At 46.8% G+C, this 26,431-nt stretch overlaps 1 protein-coding gene across 1 annotated transcript; it reads right to left on the bottom strand.

Annotated features, from left to right (window-relative positions):
• Positions 1-425: 425 nt before the first annotated feature.
• Positions 426-17,860, bottom strand: CYTH4 (cytohesin 4). Its single transcript, XM_084505714.1, has 13 exons — positions 17,710-17,860; positions 12,585-12,667; positions 10,180-10,277; positions 9,864-9,930; positions 7,401-7,519; positions 6,930-7,010; positions 6,197-6,309; positions 5,472-5,620; positions 3,452-3,563; positions 2,906-2,982; positions 2,458-2,529; positions 1,870-2,024; positions 426-1,550 (listed from the first exon to the last, which is right to left on the bottom strand). The coding sequence occupies exons 1-13, from the start codon at positions 17,726-17,728 to the stop codon at positions 1,478-1,480; spliced, it is 1,218 nt and encodes a 405-aa protein (XP_084361840.1). The 5' UTR covers positions 17,729-17,860; the 3' UTR covers positions 426-1,477.
• Between the last annotated feature and the right edge of the window lie 8,571 nt (positions 17,861-26,431).

Here is a 26,431-nt window from a genome sequence, read left to right as displayed (position 1 = left end):
TAATCAGGCGGTGCAGGCCCTGCTGCGGATTTCCTGGTGGATAGAGCCCTCTGCAGGAAGAGAAAAGGCAGAGACCTGAGGCCCGGCATTTACCAGGAGAGCCCTAAAATATAAGGGATAAAATAGCAGTAGCTTATCGAGGCCTTTAACCCCGCAAGTGTAATTTCCCATAGCGGCTTTCTAGCACTTGCATCCATGCCATTCCCAGCTCGCAGAGTGTTTCCATTCCCCTTTTTCACCTTTCCTCCTGTCCCGTTTATTTCTCCCAAGAGCTGCCCGCCTGTGCCAGCGCTCAGCCCTCCTGCATCTTGGGTGCACTGCAGAGCTGCGGCGGTGCTCGGGCTGCTTTGCTGCACACAGGAACACGACATGTCTTATCTCACATCCTCTGCTTTTATCATGAAAACGATCGCGCTGCCCTGAGGTTTCGGCTTGTTTCAGACACTTTTATTTCTTCACACAAGAGACAAAAGCACCAGGCGCCAGGTGAAACCAGTCTGTGAAGGTGGGAATGCCTCTGTGCGTGCTTGCCTCTGTGTGTGTGGTGTGTACGCACCTCTGATTTGTCATGCCTGCTGGCTGCAGACCTTTCAGATGCACGGTCTGGGCCTCTGGGGTGGTGCCAGGAAGCAAAGTTTGCTGAGAAGCCATCAGCCAGGAGGAGAGCTAGTGTTTGGGGTTCTTCCCTAGGGGGACCCGTGGTGGTCCCTGAGTATTAAAATAGAGAGACAAAGACCCAGAGCTGCTTCCCTGGCCCAGCAGCCTCTGTGCACTCAGTGCACACCTTATCTCCCCATCTAACAACAATTACTTCCTAAAACCTGTGTCTCAGCTGCAGAGCAGGGGCTTTCCAGGATTACAGCCCTCATGGCTATAAAAAGAGGCAAGGAGGGCTCTCTTCTGAACAGAGGGTTTCTTATCTTCCCTTGTCCTCTGATTTCATTCTGGAGTTCCTAACTATCAGTGGCACCTTCACTATAATCACTGCATTTCTGTTCAAGGAAGAGAAACCAATGGAGCTTTTCTACTCTGCAACTGGCTGGACCATGCTTTGCTGGCCTGAGAGCACCCACATGGTTCCTCAGAAAAATAACCAGGCCTCATCTGATAGCTGGAGGGGTTGCCTGTGGGCTGGAGACGTGCTGGAGACATTCTCTTCTCCCCTCAAATCCTGTCCTTCATGCCTGGAGCTATACGGAAGAACCCAAAGGCTAGACACTGTGGAGCCTTTGTGTTATGACATGGGAAATGCTCTGCCCACAGCTCTGACAGTCCTCAGCGGGTTGCACCCAGTGCCTCTGCCTTCAGGCTGGAAAAGGAAGAAGCAAATCTGCAACGTTGTCCTGTCAGTCATCTTCCTACCATGTGGGAGGCAGAGGGAGCCAGTACTTCTGAATTTCTTCACTGGAAGTGCCCCGCATGAGAGGGAGGCTGCCCAACAAATACATTTTCCTGCTGCCAGTGACCAGGTCAGGGCTCAGTTTTTGTTGGCAATCTTCTTCTTTCGGGCAGAGACCAGATCATAGAAAGGATCCTGTGTTATGCTGGTCCTGGAAACAGGAGGAAATGAGAGCAACAGCAAGAGATTTAATGCTGGAGGATAGCACAGGCAACCTACCTGAACCTGGCCAGAGAGCTCACCAAAAAGTAGGACCAGAAATTTGCAAGTAGGGGAGAATTTAGCTACGGTTAGAGATTCTCCATAAGAGGACTCAAAACCCCTCAACATCAAGCAGTTGTTAGGCTGCAAATGTTTCTCCCCACTCTCTTTTTTTAGGCTGAATTCCCTGGTAGCCAAATAAATTGTGTGGCTGTTTGTCCCAGGGCTGGACAAAGACAGGCTCGGGCTTCCACTTCTGGTCTCCTCACCTTATTGCCTCAATCCACTCATCACGTTCTGCTGGTGTGGCTGCTGAGATCTTGTAGGACTGATGCTTGCCTTCAACCACCTTCCCATCTCCATCTGTTTTGCAGGCTTTGATCTTCTGCCCTTTGCAGTTGGGATTGAAGAGCTCGAAGCAGTTCTGTCAGAAAGGGAACAGAATTGCAGGAGAGGACAAGGGGAAGCAAGGAAGCCTTGCTGCTTTCAGCCATGGGTGACAGGGTCAGAGAGCTTTCAAAAGGGACGAGAGCATTCTGTCTTTGAAATGCAATAGTCTCACTTTCCCTGCCCCAAGAATCCCCTTATGTTAGATCTCCAAACCATGCCTCTGAGGTAAACACATGCATCCTATGAAGGGCTGGACACTAAAACAGCTTTCATGGAGAGGTGGAGTATCAACAGAGAAAAATAACAAGCCCCTTCCTGGGCACGTCCCCTTACCCCACAGCACTATCCACCTCCCCAGAGCCAGAGCATGCCCCCAGCCACCTGGCCTTCCCCAGTGCATGCACCCTCTCTTCCCACTGACCACCCAAGAGCCTGCTTTGGCAGAGTACCAAGCAGTGGAGACTTACTGGCTTTTTGGGGTCATCCACCTTCCGGACTGATAGGTTCTCCAGGGGGATAATGCCCAGAGGCTCTTTGTCCTGCAGGCAAGGAAACATGAATTAACACCCAACACGTTCCCCACATCTCTGCCACTATACACAGCCTCTCTGATTCCCCAGACATGTGTGTCTTTGTGGAGGTGACAAGAGCACAGTGTGCCTAGGAAGGCCCCAGGTATTTATGCTATGGGGAGCTTAGTTAACAGGGGATCACAGCAAAGCTTCAGTGTCCAGCCTCTCCCATCATCCAGTCCAGAGCAAACGAAACAGGGTGGGAGAGAAGGGAGGTTTGAGCTCAGTCTGGGAGCATGGGGTTGAAGGGCAGAGTTGCCCCCTACACTCTGCTCTTCCCTGGCCCCTCGGGAGCTTGTAACCACCCAGGACACCATTTCCCAACCCGGAGTTAAGCCTTTACCGTGGTGTATTCAAAGTAGTACAGGCAGTTATCGGTCAGAATGAACCAGCGGCGCTTCCAGGTTTTCACACGTCCTCCTAAAGGCAGTGAGGTTCAAAAGCCATTAGTCCCACGCTTTTCCATCCTCCTCCCAACCCTGCTCTATACACACACACACACACACAGAGGCAGCCTGTCCCAGCTCTCCCCGTAGATCAGCCCCAAGGGGGAAACCATGGTGCCGAGGTGATGCCATATGGAGGATACACATAACAAACAGGGAGCCAATTTTGCTGTGATGGGGCCGGGAAAGGGAAGGGATGAGGGATATCTTTCTGGGTCCACTTTTGGAGCAGAAAGACCCTGTAGGAGAGGGGCTGGGAGGAGAGAGCAGGCTCAGCAGCAGATTTCAACAGCAGGTGTCAGCCTCACCCTACCGCAGCAGTGGAAGGACAGTGGAGATGCTGGGTTTTGGGATGCTGAGTGGGCTCCTGAGGGAGATTTGTGATGGGAGGCACAAGGGCAGGGAACTCAGAGGAGCTACAGGAAGCCTGTCCCGTCCCTTACCTAGTTTCAGGAGCCATCCCTCGCGGCTAGGGTTGAAGAAAGTATGTGTCAGATCATTCCCATCATCTTCTGGTATGGAGAATGGCTCGTTCTTTATGCTCTCAAACAGATTCTGCCCCGGAGCATTGGAGGGAGGGAAAGAGAGAAAGAAAGAAAGACACACTTCTGACAAAGCTTGTACACAACCATCCCAGGCCCATCACTCTACACAGGGGCAGGTGGGTGAAGGGGGAGGAGAGTACTGGGGGACGGTGAGTAATGGGGATACAACAGCCCTCAATGTACACCTCAGAGGGCCTCAAAGGTGATTGCAAATTTTCTGCATCTTGTGTCAAAAAAAAACAAAAAACAAACAAACAAACAAAAAACAAACAAAAAAAAACATAGACCCATTTTGGAAACTAGAAAACCGCGTACCTGTATCAAAAACAGGCTGCAGTGACTGACCTCAGCATGTCATGCGAGGACTGCTGTCGGTGGCAACGAGGTAATACTGAGGAAGTGTAGGGGTGGGAGGTGGGTGACACAGACTGCAGCCCCATTTGGGCTCTGGGTTGGTGGTGCACCATCCAATGATCAAATGCTCTGCCGAGAGCTTATGTGCAGAGACCAACACGCGTATCTGCGTGACCGCAAGGAGACATATTTCGCAGAACCATGGCATTTGGCATTGATGATTACACAAAATGTGACTTTCATAACAGCAGAATGACAGAGAGGCAGGTTGCTAGCTTTCAAAGGGTACAAAGATGTTGCTCACATCGTTGGCATTTGTCATCACTTATTACCCAAGTCATGAAAAAAATTAAAACTACAGCTCCCCCAGATTGCATGAAATAAATGACATCCTGGAGAAAAACCTAAAGCCTTTATCCCACGGGGATGCTACTCAACAAATCTGAAGATGGGGTGTAGGCAGCCTCCCTGATGCAAAGCACAAGTTATTCCGCCCAGGTTGGCTGAGTGAAACCAGACAAATGTCATAAGCCTGCTGAGTTCCACCTTGCCTCAAAGGGCAGGTCCTGTGCCTGCACAGTCCCTGGAAACTGGTAGCTCCAGCTTTTCTAATAGGTGCTTCTCCTGTCTCTGTCTCCCCTTCCGCATCTTCATGCTCTGTGATCAGAAATGCTGTGGACTTGCTAAGAGCTTTATAGATGCTGGAAGAGACCCTGACACTCAGCTGGGGCTTGTTGGTGCTACTTGCACGAAGATATACCCTGCTGTGAGAGAATTCAGGCCCCGACTGGTGGGAATACTGGAGAAAGCTGCAGGTATTCATTTAGGTATGAACAAGGGGAAGGGATACATACTCTGGGCTACTTTAACGTTGCCACACAAGCACACATCCTCAAGAAACAGACAATTCCTAGGAAGCTAGGGCTTTCTAAGCTGGCTAAAGCAGATGGGTGTCCAGCTAGCTCTCAAAAAGGCGGGTGCCCCGTTCAGACAGCCCCAGACCTACACAGCACACAGACACCCGCTGCTCTGCCCCCGACTTCCTCCCACAAAGGTGGTGTTGCACTCCCTGGGCTGCTCACAGACGTCTTTTATAGGTTGTCTTTGTCTCGCACTCCCTGAGCACTTGCCTGCACACCACATGCACTGGGTGTATATTTAGGCCATCTCTTACACACTTGCTCTGTCTTTGTGTGTGTTTCTCTCAGTATGTCCTCCTCTGGCTCACAGTTACAATATCTGTTCCTCTCACACAGACACACTTAAAAACACAAACTTGCTTAAACCCATACTGCTATTCACTGAATGTCTCCAGCCCTGTCTCTTTTGTTCCATGTCCTCACGAACAAGCATGTGTACAGCCTCTCTCCAAAGATGTTTCCATGTTTTCCAGATTTGTTTTTGTACCTATTGCCCTTTTTCCTTGAGCAGCCCTCCCCCTTACAGTGCAGAAGGTCAACAGACCTGCATTACACTGAGACCTCTGGACCTTTGATTCTCAGTGTACCCCAAGCCAGAGAGAAAACAGGACTGATGGAATATGGGAGGCCAGAGCGTTTCTTACCTTTAAGAGATCTTCTGGCAGGTCTGCTCCATTGTCAATGCCTCGGTTGATGGATACAAATCTTTCAAAGGGAGGTTTATCTTTCACATTGGGATTGTGCAGACTAGTGTTAAGCATGATGATAGAGAAGGAGAGTATATAACAGGTATCTGTCAATGAGAAAGGAAAAAGAGGACTGATGGCTTTTATCTTAGATGGCAAATCAATCCCCCCTCTAACAGGTAGCCTGGTTTCCTGTTTCTGGTGAACAGCCTCATCCCCTCAGCTGTAGGAGGAATAGAGAGGTTTCTCCTATGCTAGGAGAAGGACAGAGAGGGCTAGTGGAGAGCTGATCTATGATGGCAAGCTGGATAGATCTGGTCAGGTAACAGCTCTGCTAGCTGGAAAGTTTCTATAGACACGTCTGTATGTGCTATCCTTGTTGTGATGAGGTGCACTTCACATGGGGCTGGGAGCACTCCCAAGCTGCGAGCACTTCTCAAGCCTAATCCCTGTTGGGATGGGATGGAGCACAGTAGCAAAATGAGGACTGAAGACCCTCAGCCTACCGAAAAGCTTCACAGGAACTGGTCTGCCTCCTTTAACTTAAGATAAGAGAATATGAAAGACGGCATCTACACTTCCAAGTGATGCTCTCTGTGCATTGTGAATGCACAGAATGAAGGCTCCTCTCTCTAGGAAACAGTGGATCTCAGCTTTACAAGCCTTCTTCTCCCCATACCTACCTGTGGACTGGAATACTCCTGGGTTACACTTGCAGTACCAGTTGGCAAAGGCCTCCATCATGCGATCAATCTTCTGTGCTTCCCCAGGCAGACGGAAGCTCCATAGGAACTGTCTGTCAGGAGTAGCATGTCAGAGGGTTAGATGGTCTGCAAGGGACTTTTATCCCTTCCCTCAGCCCATGAGACACCACAAAAATACAGGAAGGCATCCCATCACACCACAGAAACAACACAGCACAGGAAGAAGGAGATCTGTTTCTCTCTCTACATATTCCTTGGGTTCACCAGCCTTAAACTCCCTAAAAGGAGGAAGCTGAACTGAACATACTGTAAACATCCTTTTCCCTAGGGAGTGCTCTGCTAGCCTGTAAGAGAATGAGTTGCTCTAAGACAGAATTCCCTTTGTCACTGGCATAATGGTCACTGTGGACTGATATATTTCCTGGTACAAAAAATAATAATCCCCCCATCCATTGAAGCTACAAATGACCCACCTCGCTTTACCCATCTTCTCTGTAAATGGCTAGAACCTTCTACAGGCCATGAAAGAGGTCTTCCAAGGAAAGTTATGTTAACACCTCACAGGGAAACAGGCTTAGAACCAACACACAAAGTAGGGCCTTGGGAAAGCCCCATCTCATCCCAGTGTGGCTTTCATCACCTTCCTGTGTGGTAAGACCCAGTGGGTGAGCAGGTTCCTGCTCCATCTGCTACGTCCTACATGTTCACTCACCTTAGCGCCTGCACCAGGTTGAGGTTGGCAAACTGGTGACATGCCACAAAAGCTTGGAGGATCTGAATGTTTGTGGGGTCCCTGCGAGAGGACAGAGGGAAAAGATTAGAAGAGAGCTTTGGCCTTGCTCAGTTTTGATGCCCTGTGGTGTGACGACATGCACCTGGCTCCCTCCCAGCTTCCCCATCCCCTCTACCCAACAAGGAGCCAAGATGCATGGGCACCAGTCTTGTCTGGGAAGACTGACTCCAGTACAGATGGAAGGACAGGTAGCCCACACAGCCAGCCTTAGCCACACTCCAAAGGACATCCTCCAAGGTGTCCTGGCCACCCAGCTCACTATGGTGTGAGATCACGGTTGGTCTCAGCACCTGCCTGTGGTCTCCCAGGGGTCATCTAAAAGGGTGGCTGAGAGGGGCCAGGCAGGACAGAGCCTCCAATGGACCTCCTCATCTTGGCTGGGTAGCTCACCTCCCACCCAGGTAATCCCCAATGGCTGTCTTGTTCAGGCCTTCACCCTTGTGGAGGAATTTGGCGATCTCCTGCAGGTCTGAGGACAATAGCTGTTGCTCAATCAGGTACTGGATCCCCTGGGGGAGGAGAAGCAAGACAGCAAAGTCAAACAGATTTTTGGGCTGGCACAAAAGTAGGACTTCAATATCCTGATATCAGCCTTCACTAGTTTTGATGATTTTGTCTCCTCTGCTAGTCCCCAGCCCCTCCATGAGAGGCCATCTCCCCACCCTTATTCCATCCATCTTTGTCTACTGCAGTGGGTCAGTCTCACACCCAGCTCATCTATAGACTTGGAGAAATATTTCACTGAATGGGAAACTAAAGCAAACAAAAAAGGGCAGTGTAGGCCAAAAGTCCAAAGAGTCAGGTAGATTTAAGGCACTCAAAACTGTTCATTTTAATATTTTCAATCAAAGTATCTTAGTGTTCTGTCCCTAATTGCCATTTTTTTTCCAAATTAACTTAAAAAAAAAAAAAATGTTTGCTTGAAAATAAGAAGACCTAATCAAAAAAATTATTTAAAGAAAAATGTGGGCTTGAGACTTTTTTTTTCTCTCCATAGTTTTCTTGTAGGCCACAGAACAGAAGTCTGTAATCTCTTAAGCTCCATCTTCCCAAACCAGTAAGGATGGATTGTGTTTTTTTAAAAAAACATACAGAGTCTGAGCTGGGCTGTGCAAACCAGCCAACATTCTATTTTAGAGAGAATTTCATGATTTTCAAAGTTACAGAAAGTTGAGGTTTGGTTCAGATTCATAACAGTATCTAAGAACACTGCAATTCTCCAGACCACACTGCAGCTCTCCTCACAAAATGCAATAAAAGAATGAAAATTGTTTTAGATCCATCAAAATGTTCTACTTCAACAGAATCAATTCACTTTGCCTTGTAATATATAAAAAAAAACTATTTCTATAATGCCCCAAAGAAAAAGCAGTTTCAAAAGAAGAAATTGAAATGTTTGGGAGATTTCTCCACACTATTTTCCTTTCTCTTTCCCCAGATGAAATTTCAGTTAGATCAATTTAATTTTGCAAATTATTGCAGTGACGGTGGAACTCCGTTTTCCAGAAGAAAATATTTCTCCCAGAAGATTTTGTTCAGCCATATTCCTGACGCTTACCTCCCCTAGACTCAGGAACTTGCCCTGAGTGCTTGGAGATAGGAACTCATTTCATCAGCATTGCCTGGATGAAATACAGCCTTGGCAGGAAGGGGCAAAGACAGTTCCCTGCATTGCAAGACTTATCAACCTAAAGTATGTAGAAAAGGGGGAGCAATAAACAGAGATCTGGGTGTGCTTATTCTAAATTAAAAACAATTTGGACACATAGTATAGGAGTTTGACCAGGCTGACCAGCATTGAACTAATAACACTAAAATGGTTTGGAGTCAGAATTAGTTTGGGCATTTCTGCACAGCATGGCACAGTGATATAGAGATGGACACCTCTGGGGCCTCAAACCAAGGTCAGACAGAAAGACAGAAAGGAAGCCTGCTCTCACGTGAGCTGGAAGTACCATTATCAGTCCTTTAAAACAGCTCCTGCTGGCAGAGGGGCGTCCAGGGATTGACATGCACTCCAGCTGCAGTGTGGGCTGGGGAAAGCATCTTGAGGGTCTCAGCAGAGAAGGAGGCATGTAAAGTTGACACTCAGACCAGCAGCTGTCCAAGCTGCTAGCTGTGGTTAGCTGCTGATGAGCGGTTGTTCAGTGCAGTTTGTGGTTTTCTTTACAGAGCTCAAAAACTGGTCCACCAGTGAGGTGGAAGGAAGACAAAACTGTCTTTCTCACATCTTCTCTACTTAGTAATGCTTTGTAGAGCTTTCTGCAGAGGGCTGAAGGCTGTGGGGTCTAGACCCCACTGGTGAGAGTCTCAGAAAGTGGAGGATTTAGACTCACTCAATGGTCCAACTAGCACTAATGAAACCAAAACTAATTCCAAACCAACAGAGGCAGGTTGGCCACTTCTGTTCTGAATGAAACAAGGAACCTGACACATTCTTAAAACTTCCCACCTTCTCCTTACCTCATCATCCTCCATCACATTACGGGCAATTCTTAGCCTTACACAAGGCAAGAAGAGCTGGGCTGAGGAATAGTTAGGTCTCTTGATACACTGACAATGTTAAACCATCCTCCCTTTATTTCTTTTAGCTTTGGTTTGCATCTGATAGGATGCCCTCTGTGGGGAGTGCCCTACATGATGTGGGGAGGCAACACAGCTTGATCTTATCAAAATACTTTATTCAGGGATAGGAAGGAAGGTGCTACTGACTGGAGCCTTAGCAAGGTAGGAAACCAGCCCCACACTCTCTGGACATAGTTCCTTTGATATGGGCAGCTGCAAATGGACCAGCAGCCATGAGGACCTCTTCCTCACAGCTTTCTCCTCATAGCTGGAATGAGCAAATCCTACCTTTTCAGGGTCCATGTTGAATTTCTTCCGACCCAGGGACAGAAGTTTATCCCTCTGTGACAGTTTGCTGCAAACACAAAGAAGGGAAGTCAAACTTAGAATACAGGTGTTTCACTTAGGACCCTCACAAGACAACTCAGATATCTCAAGGTAAGATGTCTAATTGTCCAGAAAGAAAGAGAAATCTCAGAGGAGAATAGCATTCCTGTTATCATTCCTGTCCTTTTTGTGATCCAGATCCCATTGGTGCTTTTGTTTTCTCAACATCAAGAGGGAGACTTTATAAACAAAGGAATACCCATCTTGTTCCACTTGCCTGGTCTGCTCCCCAGCGTTATGGTCTGTCTCTTGCCTCTCTTCATTTTGGAAGCATTCAATCTCTGCAAACACTTGGGCGATCTGTTCCTTCAACTTCTGCAAAAGAAATATCAGGAGAGTGAAGGTGATTGAGGGAAAAGCAACAGATGCAAGGAGCATGTCTTACTTCTTCCCTCAGCTATAGGAGAAGGCCAGGTCAGCTTGTCAGAACCAGGAAAGGATGTCTGTGAAACATGCACAGCTTTGATGTGACCTTGCCCATTCAGAAGGGATTCCAGCTGAAAAAAAAAATAATAATGGGATGGAGGGGCAGAGGGTATTCCCATGTCTGCTGTCATTCGGGGCTGGAAAATCAAGCTTAGCCAGCATGGATCAGTCTGAGAATTCACCCCAGTGCTGACTTCAATTCTTCAAACAATATTTGATGTGACTCCTTACACCATGCACATTTACTTCTAGTTTTTGCTTTGCATAGCCTAATGACACATCCAGGATAGGGGAAGTGGAACCAGTAACTGGGAGGTCAGTGTGGACCAGAAATGGCCACGTTGTGAAACAGAGTTTTTAATGCTTCTATCACTCAATACCAATGAGCTGATACCTGTCTTGAGATGGAGAAAGAAAAGTGGAGGACAAAAAGAAGGAACCACTGCCAAATTTTAAGAGTCAGGTTGCAGAATCCAGTTTCCTTTAGGTTTGTGACAGGCCATAGCCTTCTTGGCTGGATATTCTGTGTTACCAAGGAAACCACGATCACGGCATCTCCTTGTTTCCCTTCTGTAATTTGGGTCCCCCTCAGAGCCACAGTGCATCACAGCTCTCTTCCAGGAATCACTCAAACTATTCTTTTTGCAAAGCAGAATAGACAAGGAAAGAAGGGTTGTTATATGACAAATTTTGCCTCAACTAGGAGTGAGGAGACAGTGGTGGTGTGCACCCAGCAAAGAAACTGAAGTTCTCCAATATCCTATGATTCAAAAGATCTTCTGGACTTCAGTTTTGCTCTGACCCTTCATTTTGTTTTGCTTCGTCAGTCTGCCAGAGCTGGGCGTGTTCCTTAATAAGCATTAGATATTGCACAACTGTCACAAATACGTGATCTTAGCTCATGAATTTCAAATGATTATCAGTGTTGTTATTTTCTTCTCTATCGTCTCTTGGCAGTGTAGCAGGCAAGATCACGCCCATCCTCTTTCCTCCTCTTTCTCCCCCACCAGACAACAAGCTCCCCTCCCCAGTCTTTGTGTTAAAGGGTATTGCTAAATAGATTCTGAAGAAATCCAGATGGGAAAAGATTTCTATTCCTAGGGACCTGTTCACCTGAACTCGTCTTTCTCCACTGGACAATGCACACTGGCTAATGGCTTCAGGATTTAGAATATGGGTCAGTGTAGCCTAGCATCTTTTCTCTGCCCACAGTGGGTAAAAAATGTAGTGTTCCTGCTCAAATATCATGCTTCCTACAGTGCCCATTGCCCATCCTGAAATCCAAAGAGATAAAAAACAAGCACAGGCAAACCACATGCACACATATTCATAGTCTGTTTTGCAAGAGGAGGCAAGACACCATTCTGATTTTGCAGCAGAAATGCTAAGTCTGGAAGCCTGAGAAGTGATAGGTAGTTTGGCTTAACCCTTTACTCTATTCAAAGAAATACTGCACTCATTCTCCAGGTATCCTGACATCTTCATGCTGTGCATGCAAACTCAGTGCAAGATGAGAGCACACATTCCATGGTGATGGAGGCAGAAAAGCAGCAGTTGCACAGCCCAATGCATGACTGTGATGTGGTATTACTGACTGATTTTGAATCTGTCACTTTCAGACTGTTTAGGAGTCAGTGAAGAAATGTTTAGGTCTGCTAAAAGAAAAGAAGAAAAGCAAATTCAACCATGGAAGCTTGTGTGGAAGGTTCTTCCATCACACCTGTCAAAAGAGACTGCGTCCTTCAAGGAGGACTTGTTAAAGGTCCATGAATGGAACAAAAGTTTGAAAAACACAGAGGGATACAGCAGGTAACTCAGACTGATATGTCATTATAAGGTAATCGATAATTTTAAATAATCATAAATGCTGAGCCAAATCTCTGCCAATATGACCTAGTAAAATCACACTAATTTCCTTAACCCTAAGTATGCAATCCCAGTTCATCCCAAACATGTTAATGAACTGATCACTCTTTCTCAAAAAACTCATTATGGTAGCTGACAACAGTATCACAGGTTGGAAGAATGCTGGTGATAAACATGTCAGGGCAGCCCGCAGCTCAGAATTCAGCTTGGATCATGCCAAAGCAAGTGCTCAGGAGCACTTCTTCATGACCTGAACTGTTATGTGTAGAGATTCCTTGGTGAAGAGTTTTGAGAAGGTTAGGCAGACAGGAGGAATAGGATGGTCCTTACCTTAATGTCCTCTAAGAGCTCCTCTCTGTGCTGCTTTATTGTCTCTATTTCAGCCTCTTCAGCCTCGTTCAGGTCAGATGACCCTGAAAGAGCAAACCGTTGCCTGTGAAAATAGTACTGAGGCCAACATAATCACAGGAAAAGCCATCTCAGTTTCTCAGTGCCTATCCTCTCCAAGGGTCATGTCACAGCAGCTCTGATTTCCATGCTCCAGCATGTATGTTCCCTGCTGTTGCAGCCACTGTGCCTGAGCTTTGCCTTGCAAAAGTTTCTCAGTCCAGAGCCAGCAGCACAGCCCCATACACCCCGCCTAGTAGCCAGCATCTCTGCTGGTAGACCTCTAACTCTCCAACAACCCACCCACGCAACCAGTTTTAGTCATTGCAAGCACAATGAAGAGGTCTTACCAAATGCTCTTTGGTGGTTTTTGTGTCAGTCACCCTTATGTACAAGGCCTTTTGGTTCAAGCAACCTATGACCCAAATACTCCATCTAACTCCAAGCCTCCCATGAAGAGACACTTGCTTCATTGATTGATCCACCACAGCGAGAGACAAAAAATGGGTTGAGAAAGAGAATCAAGGTTTTTCAAGTCTGAGGGCAGGATCTGGGGAATGAAAGCCTTACTGAAGAAGAAGCATCTGTGGGAGGCTGTTAATCTGCTTTCCTCCCCACTGTGGACTACAGACAATACAGAAATACGAACAGGCTTCCTTGCAATGTACAGGAAGTCAAACAGATAACAACAGAGCCCACAAAATGATTCATAAAAGACCTAGAAGAATTGGGGTGACAGTACTGCTGCTAAATATAATCCTGCTGAAGCACAGCCTCTCCAGCAAGGAGAAAGACGAGGTGGCAGCGCAGAGAGGCAAAGCAGATGGTAAGCCCCAGGAAAATACAGGGGGCTCACACAAGGCTGAGGGCACTGGAGCTGCTGGGAGCTCACTGCAGAACTTGCAGCCAGAATCCTTGCTGCGTCTGAGCACTGAGAGAGAGATTCCCCAGCAAGTCAGGGCAACTTAATGGATGCCCTGCTCCACTGTTTCATAAGCCAAAATCCCCTGGGCCTCCTGTCTTCCTGGAAAAAGAGGAAGTGGAACCAGCTGCCTTGGAAATTCTCTTAGTGTGGCTCTCACATGCAAAACAACTGCTATAAATATGAGTAGGGAAAAAGGGGAAGGAACCAGCCAAGAGAGACAAAAGGAAAAGAGGACAAAGGCAGTCATCTTGGAGTCCATATCTTTCTTTCCTGCCATGGACACAACAGCTCAGAATGACCTGCCTTGTGATCTTTCCCCCATCCTCCTGGCTGGTTGGGTTTCCATGAGCTAAATCACACAAAAGTGTGCTCTCACCTTTCTCAGGCTGCAGCCTCTCCCAATCCCTCCTGCAGCCGCTTTCAAGCATTGCATTCCCAGGGGAGAGGCTGCGGCACTGCTTGGGCAAGCAGACAGCATGAAACCAGGGGTGGCAAAGGCTCACGTCCCCTCCCAGCTCTGTGGGCAGCTCTCATGAAGAGCTGAAAGAAGCTGTCCGCTGCTGAGGATGGTCAAGAGAGGAGGAAAACCCATGTCACTCGGTAGCTCGCAGCACAGCAGCGGCTTTGCTGCTCATCAGGCACGTCGCTGACTTCCCCTTGAACGCCAGTCCTGCCTGTGAGCAGTGCCTGGGTCTTTCAGTTTACTTTGGGTCTGGAGTCTGCAGGATATGAAGCCAGCCTCTCAGTCTCCTCAGCTTTATTTCCCTCACCCCTGTAGGGTCCGGTAATTATGGAATTATTTGTCACGTTCTCGCTCAGACACTTTGTCACGTATTTCTTTCCAATGAACCACTGCAGCAGGACTTACCTGAGGAACCTCTCCTTCCCCCACCCCGTGCACAAAGTCTGTGGTGTGGCTGGTTGCTTTGCTTCAGTTGTTCCCTGTCTGCTGAAGCAGCCCAAAGCATCTCAAAGAGACCTGAGGCTCCCAGAGGGCACCGTCTCACCCAAACGACCCCCACCGAGACCGTAAATAACTCTGTCCCCCTTCTTCCCGAACCCCTGAAAACCCCAAGGGATTTACCTGTCCGGTGTGTCAAAATGAGAGCCGTGTGGGAAAGGCTGTGCGTGGGGAGGGTGGATGAGAAGAAGCATGTGAGTCACGAAGAAGGGGAGGGAATCAAGAGATAAGACGGGGTGAAATAGGAAGGAAAACGATGCCTGGAGCAAAATTTGAGAGTGATTTACACAGAGTTGCACAGAGGGTGCTTGTAAGGTTTCCTAAACAGCTTAAGTCTCTGATTTCCTCAGAAAATAATTATGAGGTCAGCTCCTGCACGTTACTGTGCTTCCCTAACAGAAGGCCTAATGCTCTGCTGAAGGCTATTTTGAGGCTGTTCATCAACTGTACCATATGCATTGGGGTCTACAATTAGGGGAAGTGAATGCAAAAGGCTCATTTGGGGAACTGTCCACAGAAAGGCACAGAAAGCAGCAGAGGCAGCTGGGCAAGCAGCAGATGAGTGACTAGGAGCAGACTGCCTTGCCTCTCCTTCCTTCTCCACTTTCAGAATGAGCCACATCAGCAGGAGAGGGAGGCTCTGAGTCAACCACTGCCTGGCTTACTCCAGCCCCTTGCAATGGCACAGGGAATTCAGCCCTGCACCTTGGGGGCTGGGGAACGGCTTTCAGAGCTGTCAAAGCCCTCACGACCACCAAGTTCCACTTCCCTCTAGGGCTAGATCAGGACACAGATGAAGCATAGCCCTTGTCAGGCTTCTCTGCACAAGGGAAATTTCACACTGATGAAGAACACCCACAAGTTTCAGGGGAATGCTGCCACCATGAAGTCTGTAAGTCCACGCACAACACGCAAACAATGTTGATGCTGGTTGGCATCCTCTCCAGAGAGGATTTGAAGTTGCTGCTTGGAATTTGTTTTCAGAGAGCGAATGTTGAAAGGAATGCACATGAGCACGGCACTTGTGGGACTTACACCTTGAGGCTGAGGTCTTGAAGACCTGCCAGTTCTTCACGAATTGTGCAGGCTTGTATTCTTGGTGCTGTTTCTCAAAAAAGAGCACAGACTTCAATTCCTGTTGTGGAGACTTATGGCCTCAGCCTCCCCATCTGGAGGGCAGGTTGAAGTTACCCAAAAGTCTGGGTGACCAGCAAAGAGAAGAACAAAGAATTAATTTCCCATAGCCATGGGCTGTGCAGAGCTGCCTACGTGCTAAGCCTCCAGTCCCAGGCAAAAGTATATGAATGGAGAATGTGGGATTTAGAGAATAGTAGTGGGAAGTGAGCACCCAGGAGAGCTGGAAGGATGGACTGCAGAAACAGCAGCAGATGGTTATCAAGAAAGACTGTGTCTGTAGCACCGTTACAGATCATCCATGTGCTACCCACCCACAGCAGAGGTTCAGCTGGCCCATTTGCATGGTAAGGCCCATAAGCACACTCCAAGTGTGGCTGCTGAAGGGTTTGGGAACACCTACCCACAGCAACACACAAGCAGAGCATCCTGGTGGGCACCTCCCGCGTGGGTGAGGCTGTCTGGTGGAAGAATTTCACCTCAATTCTTTATTTATTCACGTATTTATTTTTATTAATACAGCTTCTGTGTCATCTCCTGTGCAGACCACCACCTACACTGGTGCCAGGTCAGTAGCAGGAAGCTCTCCAGCTCCTCAGTCTGCTCCCACCCAATCTGTCTCCCTCTTGCAGCTACTCCACAGTTCTCCACCAGCTGCTGCCAGAAGAAATTCAAAATGGACCTCACAGAGATAGAATTTGCACAGTCCAGGGGGGAGAAGTGTGAAGAAATGCAGAACCCCACTGCACTACTGCAGCATGCAAATTTAAGACAAATAGCTTGGTAATTCACACCTTGGGTGAATGACTGTGGCATCATCTGATCTGAGGGCCTCCGTTTCTGCAGAAAGCACACCCCAAAAGAAGAAGCAAAACATAAGGTATCCCACTTCTTCCTGCCTGGTTTGTCTTGCAGCAACTTTGTCCACCATGGCTTTCAGGTGGTGAGGGCCAGGTGATCCAAAGATCCCTGCTTTCACCGACATGAATAGCCAGATGCTGACAAGAGCTCTGCCAGAAATTGGTCCTACCAATTTCCCTGCCAAGCAAGCCTGGTACACAGTTTGATCATGCTGGTTTTCTTTTGACTAAGGAGCTAAAAGGTGCAGAAGAGTTGTTCAAAGTGGGCACTGCTTTTTTTCCCCTTCATTCTCTGTTCCACTTCCTACACACAAGAGCTGGCTAGGACAGAAGGTCAGGCACATCAAAGCCATTCCGTGGTGATCCCTTTACTTCCTGGCCCTTGTTCAGCCTCTGTCCTTCCCACTCTCAGAATACGGATGCATAGAGCTTCAGGAGGAGGCTGAAAATGTTCAGTCCAGTAGTATCCCTTTCTCTGCTGAATCCCTACCACTTTATCCACCATCTGCCGAACTAGGAAATAAAACCCAAGATCTCTCTCAGTTCCTCAGAGGTGGCTTACCTTCCCCACCCACGCCTGCTTTTTTAGATTATTTCAGGACAAGGCAAGCCCACCTGCAGGTCACTTTCAGGTGTTAGAACCCGAATATAGTCACTAACCTTTGACAAACATAAGCAAGAGAGGCTACCAGTGCCAAAAGACCAGCGAGCTTGTTGCACTGGGACACCCAATTGCATGAGACACTCTGCAAATGCAAGCCAGCCTCTGCAGGCTGTAGGGAAACACCACAAAGGAGCTTGCAAGCCATGCCAAAGTTGCATGGAGAGAAGCCAAAGCTTATAGGTGCTCATCCCAAGTGTTGCATGAACCCTTGATATCCCCGAGTCAGCTCAGCTTAGGATCACCAGCACAGTAGGCACTCTGAGCACAAGAGACATTCGGGTCAGTGGGAACATTTCTCCAGATCTGGAAGGAGTTTCCTCACAAAAGAGCAAGAAAAAGCAAAACCTGCTGCTCCAGGCTGCCAAGCAAGTAACGGTACCACCAGGGATCTTCCACCATCCCTTTCCTCCTGCCACCAGCAGCAGCATTCACTTTCACTGCTGGGATTTCACGGTGTGCTCTGCCCCGTCAAACTGGGTGCACAGCCCTCACAGAAAACAAGACAAAAGGTGGTCAAGGCTTACCAGCAGGAGAAAAGTCCATCCTGAAGAGCCCAACGTGTTTTCCACAAAGGTGTGTTCCTCCTTGCCTTCTGCTTGCTCAGATGCTTCACAGAACTGAAACGACTTGGAGCCAGTGACCAAAATTGCAGCAGCTTTAGGGGGGGCGGGTTGCCCTCTGACTCCTCCCTTCCCCTCCTCGTCCATCCGACCACATCTCATGAGCTTGTATCAGTGAAGGAAGCTGTGTGTGCACATTGCTCTGACCTAGCAGAGGCTCCTTGGCTACTTCTGCAATGCAAATCCACAAATATGCAATGCAAATCCACCCCAGCAGCTTTTGGGGAGAACATCTGAGCCCGCATTTGTGTTTGAAGGAACTGAAATGAGCAGTGACGGTACCTTGGGATTTTGTCTGGGATCCTCCAGCAAGAGAGGAGGATAAAAGGAAGTTCCTGATTCAGAAAACCCATCTGATTCAGGAAGTGGTTTCATTTTAAAGGAAAGATTCTTCCTGCATTAATTCTGCAGCGGGTTGTGGGTGGGTGAATGCTCCAGAACTGGAGGATGGTTGATGGAGGCTGGGGAGAAAAGCATCTTTTTCTTCTTTTCCCTCCCTCACCCCCCACTATGTGATGTGTACTGTAGGTCTTGCTCCTTTCTTCCACTAACAAACTGAACTGAGAAGGAAAGTCCTCTCTCAGGTTTAGTGATACTCCTGCTGATGGAAAAGCTGGGTTAAAATGTTTTTAGAGGGAACCTGTGGTTCTCCTCCTCGGTGAGACAGGAGAGATGCTCCATCCCCCCAGTCCCTCCCACACATACACGTACACACAGTTCCAGAAAGCTGTGATCCCCTCACTTCCCCTTGAGTTAGTTGTATTTGGTTTCCATGTACACTGTCATTCTTGCTTTCTGTGGTAGATCTCTGACACTGGCAATGTGGGGAAAAAAAAAAAAAAAAAAAAAAAAGGGGGAAGTGTGCAACAGAGCGCCGTGCCAGAGCCAGAAGAATTGATGAATAAATAGGTCAAGGTAAAAATCAAACCAGATGTAATGTCCAGGCAGGACTCTTGCTTCCTCTAGCAGGACTGAAGCTGTTGAGGGACAGCTCCTGTCCATGCATGAATATTTACCTCTGAAGGACTCACATCCTTAGCACCCACAGCTGTTGCTGTACTCACAGCAGGCCTTGAGCAGGACGGCAAAGGAAAAGTGCTCTAATGAACCTCCAAACAAAATAGGAGATATCCCAGCCTTGAAGGCATTGTGTCAAGAGGTGGCAGAAATTCAGGATGGCTCCACACAGGCAGCTGGAGGCGAAGCTACAAATAACCTGTGAGTGTTAGGAAGGGTTAGTGGCAAGCATTCACCACTTACTTTCCATGTTCAGGGTGAATAGTTTTAGAGAAGAATCTAGAAGCTAATTTGGGAGGGATAAAAGGAAGAAGAGAGAAAGCTTTATTATGCAAACTGATTTCAAATCATCATACCCACATCTGCCCTGACCATCAGCATGCACAACTTCTGGTCTTAATGTTTATCGGAAGCCTGCCTTTGGGTGACAGCTTGACAAGAGCCCACCCTGGAGATTTGTTATCTGTCTTGGGATTTTGGGCCACATCAAAAGAGAATTCACTAGCACACAGTTCGTGTAGCGGGGATGGATTCAGCATATCACCTCCAATACCATCATCATTGTTTTCCATTAAAAAAAAAAAAAAAAGATGTTTCAGCAGATGTTTCAGCTGACATCAAGCAGACTTACCAGCTTAAGGCACTTCTTTGGAAGACCTGATTTGCCTGCCTGAAGGGTAGATTATATATAGAGAGACAGCTTGATCAGAGCTGTTCCTATACGTGTGTCTCTAGGCAGGTCAAACCACAAACACCCTGCAAACACTAAAATGTATGTCTCTGTACACTGCAGAAATACTCCTAGCCACTCCAACAGAGACCAATGCAAAGCCTGTGCCCGTGTCTCTAATCCATATGTGCTTCATCTCTTAACTCCTTCATGCTTCTTTCTTCCCACATCTTTGCCTGTCTCCTGTTTGCAATCCCTGACTGCCCTATTTTGGGACCTTACCAACTAATTCTGGGCTCCACAATACAAAAAGGTTGTTAAAGTACCCAGAAGAGTCCAGAGGAGGGCAACAAAGCTTGTAAAAGGGCTGGAAGACATGTTCTGTGAGGAAATGCTGAGGGCGCTTGGTTTGTCTGGTTTCGAGAAGAGGAGGCTGAGAGGTGACCTCATTACCCTCTGCAACTTCCTAAAGAGGGAAAATGGAGAGGGAGGTACCCATCTCTTCTGGTCACCAACAACAGAACACAACAGAATGACATAAAGCTGCAGTGGGAGAGGTTCAGACTGGATATTAGGAAAAAAATACTTACCTTGCAGGTGATCAAATGCTAGAACAGGCTTCCTAGCAAGGTGGTTGATGCCCCATGCCTGACAGTGTTCAAGAGGCTTTTGGATAATGCCCTTAATACTATGTTTTAACTTTTGGTTAGCCCTGAAGTGGTCAGGCAGTTGGACTTGGTAATCTTTGAAGGTTCCTTCCAATGGAACTATCCTATCCTATCCTATCCTATCCTATCCTATCCTATCCTATCCTATCCTATCCTATCCTATCCTATCAATTTAGTTCAATGCTGACCTCCACTATTTGCATTTGGCTAATTCTGGTAGTTTTATTTTTAACAGTGGTTGTCTTTGATACACTTTCACTTATATCAGCTAGAGGAGTCTGAATAGAGCATATACCATTATAAAACTACATAATTTTATTCCACGTACTAATGAAACACCTGCAAGATATGTTCCTAATGAGGGAGCACAAGAAGTGAGACAGGATCATGTAACTAAACTAAGCCTAGAGCATCTCCCATTCTTCCCAAAGTACAGGGTAATTATATCTCCCCCTCCATGCCCTTATTCCCTCACCCATTCACATGGCACACAAACCGATATGGTTCCAGGCTTACCCTGCAGCAAACATTCGGCTCTTCTCTTTAGGAATCCAAGACCCAAATGATAAGTTAACAAGCTTGAGCACACCAGACAGACAATATAGATTTGTGGTGAACGCAGGTAGTTAGTAACACTAATGCAGCCAGCAATGCATCTGGAAATGCCCTTAAGTATGTAACACATCTTCTGTGCTCATGGCAAGAAAATACCATGAAAGAGCTACAACACAAGTCTTTCATTATTTCAAGTGAAAAAAGAGTGGGCAGACAAAGGAAAAAACAAAGAGAGAAAGAGCGAGAGAGATGAAGAAGGGAGGAAGGAAGCAAGTAAGTAAACAAACAAGCAAGCAAGCATGTGATAAAACTTAGTTTTACCCCAGGGTTATAGAAACATCAAATGGATCCTAGGGGAGATGAGAGTTAAATGTTTTACTGTGTGGTCAGAGCTATGCCATAGCCAGTGGCTCAGAGCACATGGGTTCTCCCACTGGTGTTGTCAGTTAAGGTCAGCATAGATACAGCCTGGCTCACATACAGACTAAGCAAGGAAAATTTGACATGCAGCAAAAATCAGCTTATGCTGGAAAATACTTATATTCAGGGTATCAGCTCTTACATTGGGCACTGATTCTGGCATATTTCTCCTAGAGAAATCTAGAATGTATGTGGCCTGTACATTTGAAGAAAACCACTACAATGACTACTGCCACATCTGCAAAAAGAGTAGCCCAGATCACATCGAGGGCATGTCTCATTAAGTAATGCACTTCCTGGAAAAACAGGAGACTAGAGGAAGAACCAACGAACATTTTCCAGGCAGCAGAGATTATTTTAATAAGGCAAAGAATAGAGATGGGACTGGTGAGTCCTTGCTCAAAGACAGGCCTGATCCAGAGGTACAAAGTTTTCTTAGCCAAGCAAGAAGAGGTGTCAATGAGGGAACAAGAAGATTGGGAGGCAAGGGTGGTATTGTGGGGCCTAGTTAGTATCAAGGTAAGTTAAGGGGACTGGGACAGGTCAGATATTTCTTGGGTTGGGTTGAGATTTGGCCATTTTTGTCCTCTTTTCACACCTACCAGCCCACATGAGAAGCAGTTCTCCAGAGCTGCTGAGAACAGGAAGAAGAAGAGACAAGTCCCTGGAAATTAGCACTTTTGATAGCAGATTGGGGCTAGATCCAGTAATTGCTACTGCCACTGCACATCCTTTCCAGCCGTGGTTATATCAGACTGGAGCTGTGCAGGCAAGAGGGGAGAGAGTTTGTAATGGGGCATTCCAGCTTGACCAGCAGTTCTCATCTCATTAAGCCTGGTACATTAGGCAGACTATTGATGTAAACTTAAAATAATTATGTAATACAAATAATTCCTACTGCTTTCAAGGAGATAAAAAGAGTGACAATGCCAATGCTGAATATTTTTCTGTGCTGATGATGTCAACTATTACAACAACCATGCACAGATGGGCAAAATACAGGTTTGCACAACTTCAGTAGCCTCTTCCAGAGGTGATCCAAGGTAAAGCAGCACTATAGCAAAGACAAAAACACAGTTTTTCATATACCAAATAGAATAATTGCAAGAAGCAACACAGACTGACAGCCAAAGCAATAACTCAGGGTGGAAATGTGAAGGCAGAAAGTAAAGTTACTGGTGCAGAGTACCTGAAATAGGCTGTTCTCAAATGCTTTTACTAGTTCAACAAACCAGAATTAATTTATTTTTGAGTTAGAAAGATGGTGATTATAAAAGGCCATAGGGGGGGAAAGAAAAGGGAAAAATATGTTATAAAGATTACAGGATGTTTGCTTGGTGTCTGATAAACTTGAGTGATGAGCCAGAAGTATTTTTTTCTTGTATTCAGATATGCAGCAATATTAAGGCTTTATGCCTTTGCAGAAATGTAGAAATCAAGTGGAAGATTTTATTTTGGTAGTTCAGGAAATATTAGTCCTGTTAAAGAATAGCTATAGACCTCCTTAATACTCTGAACAGCTCTTTTCACTTCCCTCATGCAGCCTTCCTAGAAGATACTGCAGCTTACCATGAAAAGACATATTAGATCTGGCTTTACAAAACAGTTTATCTAACAACTGATAAAGCATGAAGACTGCTAGCACGCAAGAGATCTAAGTCAAGCACTTGACACTAAATTAGAATTTACACCTCTACTCTAGTCCCTGTTACCTCCCCACAACAAAAGACAGGTGAAAAATTACGTTGAACCATGTGAGCAACTAGTGAGAAAAGATGCTCGGTCAGATATTGATTTATATTTATCAGCATTAAGTAACAGTGGTATCAGTGATATGGAGGCTGTCACCAGCTGAAAACAAAGTGTCTGTAAGAATGGAAACTGATATCAGAATCACCAGGGACATGCAAAAGTACAGAGAAGGAGATAAGGCCAAGCCATAAAAAATTCAGTGTGATTTAGGAGTTTGTGAACAACTTCTTAAGTGAGGGAAGTGCAAGTACAAATCAGCCCTCAGAAGGACTTTGATCCTCAAAGGTCTTCTGCTTACCCAAACACATAATGGAGAAGAGGTGAAGGAATTGAACCCCTCTCACTGCTCCAGACAAGAGGATGGCAGTGGACCAACTATGTTGCCCCAAACCAATGAAGCTGAAAGTGATCACAGCCAGAAGACAGACCAGCCACCATGATTAAATGTTTGGACCAGTTGTTCCTCAGCTCCAGTAGGGCTGGTCTTCATGAAAGTCCACAAACATGACAGGTCCAAGACTAAATAAACACCATTTTCAAGTTGAGTTACTTCTGAGCTTGAGTTACTTTTGAGTTATGTCCTAAATGTAGGCAGTTTGTGTTCAGTGCGACTGGATTGCAAACTTCATTTTTTTTATTAACTTTTGGTTGACGGGGTAAATTTAGGATAGAGGACCTCTGGTATGGCCATATTAGAAAGAACATTATGGCCTGAGATGCATCGCCCTGTTCCACTTACAATCTCAGCACTGAATTCAGGGCAGGCTCTCAAAGAAGCATGGCAGTTAGTGAGAAACCGCAGCAGTGAGAGGAGAGGGGGGCAGCAAAAGGGAGGGGTGGGAGCTTTGGAGAAGAATAGAAGCAAAGAAAGAACTAAAAGCAGGAGACAGATGGTATGAAGCTGTGTGAATGGGGAAGTGGGAAGAAGCAAAAGGGGAATACAGTAAGAGGGACAGTTTGCAGCTCAGCCAGGCTGAATCAAGCTTATGTCTTCCTTGGTGGAGGCCCAGCACACACAGAAAACATCTCTTGTCCACACAGAATTGCCTGAGCAATAGGTCATATAAAATAATTATATCAGGGCCCAGGGTAATAAGGATACCTTCTGAGGCCATGGCCCTTGTCTGCAAAGAAATGAGACCCATATTCCCCCCAGGAAACGATTTTCCTGCCACTCCTTTTGTGTTGAAGCACAAGCCTCCTGCTTGGCTTCTGCCCTCTTGTGCAGGGTTGTGAAGCTCAAACAGCTCTGAAAGAGGCCCCTGATCCTTGTCGTGTCCTCACCGAGAGAACAGAACACCACAGAAAAAGGGGGAGAGGTGGGGTGACCCAAATTCCTCTTTGCTTTGCATTTTTCTGGGGGTAAAGAGCTAATGTTATGCATCTCCCTTGCCCACCATCCCACATAGGTGCTGTGCAAACCCAGAGCCCTGGAAGTGTCTCAGAGCAGAACCATCCCACTGAGCAATTCTTTGCCATAATGCCTTCCTCAAACTCAGCAAAGGGAACAAGAAACCCCAGAGGGGTGCCTACTTTCCCTCGGCCCCGCTGCACATGCAGAAGGAAACTCATGTCAAGAGCACCTCTTGGTGGTGTGAGAGCACATCAAAGCAGCAGCAGCAGCAGCTCTGTATGTGCTCACTTAAGGGTTACAGGGCTATTTCCTGCAGTTTCCTTCCCTCTCCTTCAGCATACACAATTGAGAGGCTTTAATGTAGCAGGTACTATTTGTTCTCAGAGCTGTTAGAAGGCATATTATTTGAATGTAATAACCCATTTTTAATAATTTAAATATGATAGAAAGAAAACCCTTAAAAACCTTTACATAAAACTCTATTGTTCCTCTATGTAGCTATTGGCAGAGGAGAAATGCATTTAGATTCAGAGCACAGATATCTGACTTGGAAGAAAACTGACTATCCATAGCAGTAACAGGCAATTGTCTTTCAAAAGTAATTTGCTCGGGAAGGGGATGGAGATACAACATTTTACCTGGACTTTCACTGCTCATTTTTGGCCACACAGAACTACAGTGGCCATGAAATGGGGCTCACCTGGATGTGAGTATCAGCAGTCCCTCCTCCTTGACTGCTTTTAACTCTTCTTCTTCTTACCCTCTCCATTGCACACTGCCAGTCCCACAGACCCCTGTGCAGGACTGCAAGGACAAAAGCACACACTGGCAGTTAGCGGGTCATCATCACTCTCACTCTGTCCTTGGTAGCACCCAATATATTTTCCAGCTCTTTCCATCTCTTTTCTTTTTAGCCCCCATCCTTCCCAACCCAACTGTCCACGCTCTGTTCTTCCCACCCTACACCTACCAAGGTACCTTGGGGTTATTTGAAACCTTCAGAGAAAAGCTCAGTTGTAAACAGAAATGTTCTTCTGCATAAGGTGATTCCAAATGCAGTTTCAAAAATGCACAGAAAATAATTCACTTTCTGTCCCAGGCTATCTGCCCAACCTAGAGCTCACTGAATACCTAGGGTCCCCAGCTCCCAGGACCCTCAGGATCCCAGAAACCTCAGTTTTCACCCAGACATCTGCCACAGAGAGCTCCCAGTGTGTCCAGTTGTCTGGGAAGCAAATTGCCATCAGATGTCCCAAAACTTTCTAACTGAGACGTGGCACAGCTTTCCAAACCTTTTTGACAAATGGACTGATGTCAAGCTCAGATTTTTTCTTGGATAACTCTGCCCCTCGTGCCAACAAACTGCCCATGGGTTGCACTTCACATTTTGATGGTTTTGCAGGCTGGCTACAGTCCTCTTTCTACAGCCTGCAGACCTACCTTGACACTTGCTGGGCAAGGATGTGGGGTTAGGATGGGAAACACTACTAGCTCTACTAGCAGTGCTTGATTTGAGAATTCCTGTTCCAATTCCAGCTGTAAATATTGGGTATTTTTTTCATCCACCAGTATCATTCTTTATAACCAGGTGTACCTGCCTTCTAATCTGACAGAGTCCCTATCTCCTGGCCCACTATATTTCTTCACCTGCCTGCTCTTTCCAGCTCTTACTGTTAGTTTCCTGACAGCAACCTTTGTGACTCTCTTCTGTCCTTCTCTGACCTGTATTCCCCTCATTTCCACAGCCTGTTCTTGCTCTTGCAAAGGAGTCAGTGGGTTTCCTTTCCCCCCCTTCCCTACCACCCACAGAGGGAACACCTAGTACAGCTGGTAGTTTTGTGCTTCTGAAATAGCCGCAAGACCTGGAAACTTTCCACGGTTGAATGTTTTTGGGTAGCGGCCAGCACTGTGTGACGGATGGGAGAGCTGTCCTCCTGAGCGGGTCAGTTCCAACAGCCTCCCGTGGCTGCTGCAGCACAGAGGTCACCAACCTTTGAAAAAGCACTTTCCCTCGGCATCCCTTCCTTCGGGAACATCCCAACTTAATGCCCCCTGTTCTTGGTCTAACTGACCTCCTGACAAAATTGGAAATTCTAATTAATTCTGTGTCACCACATCCCTTCTTCCCTAAAGTGCATCTCCTGCCCATCCACTCATCAGTTTGTGGGGCACAGAGACGTATAGACACGT

Source organism: Aythya ferina, assembly GCF_964211825.1.
Source record: "Aythya ferina genome assembly, chromosome: 1".
Classification (NCBI taxonomy): domain Eukaryota; kingdom Metazoa; phylum Chordata; class Aves; order Anseriformes; family Anatidae; genus Aythya; species Aythya ferina.
Note: the sequence above shows the minus strand (reverse complement) of the source record. Positions and strands in the feature narration are given on the sequence as shown.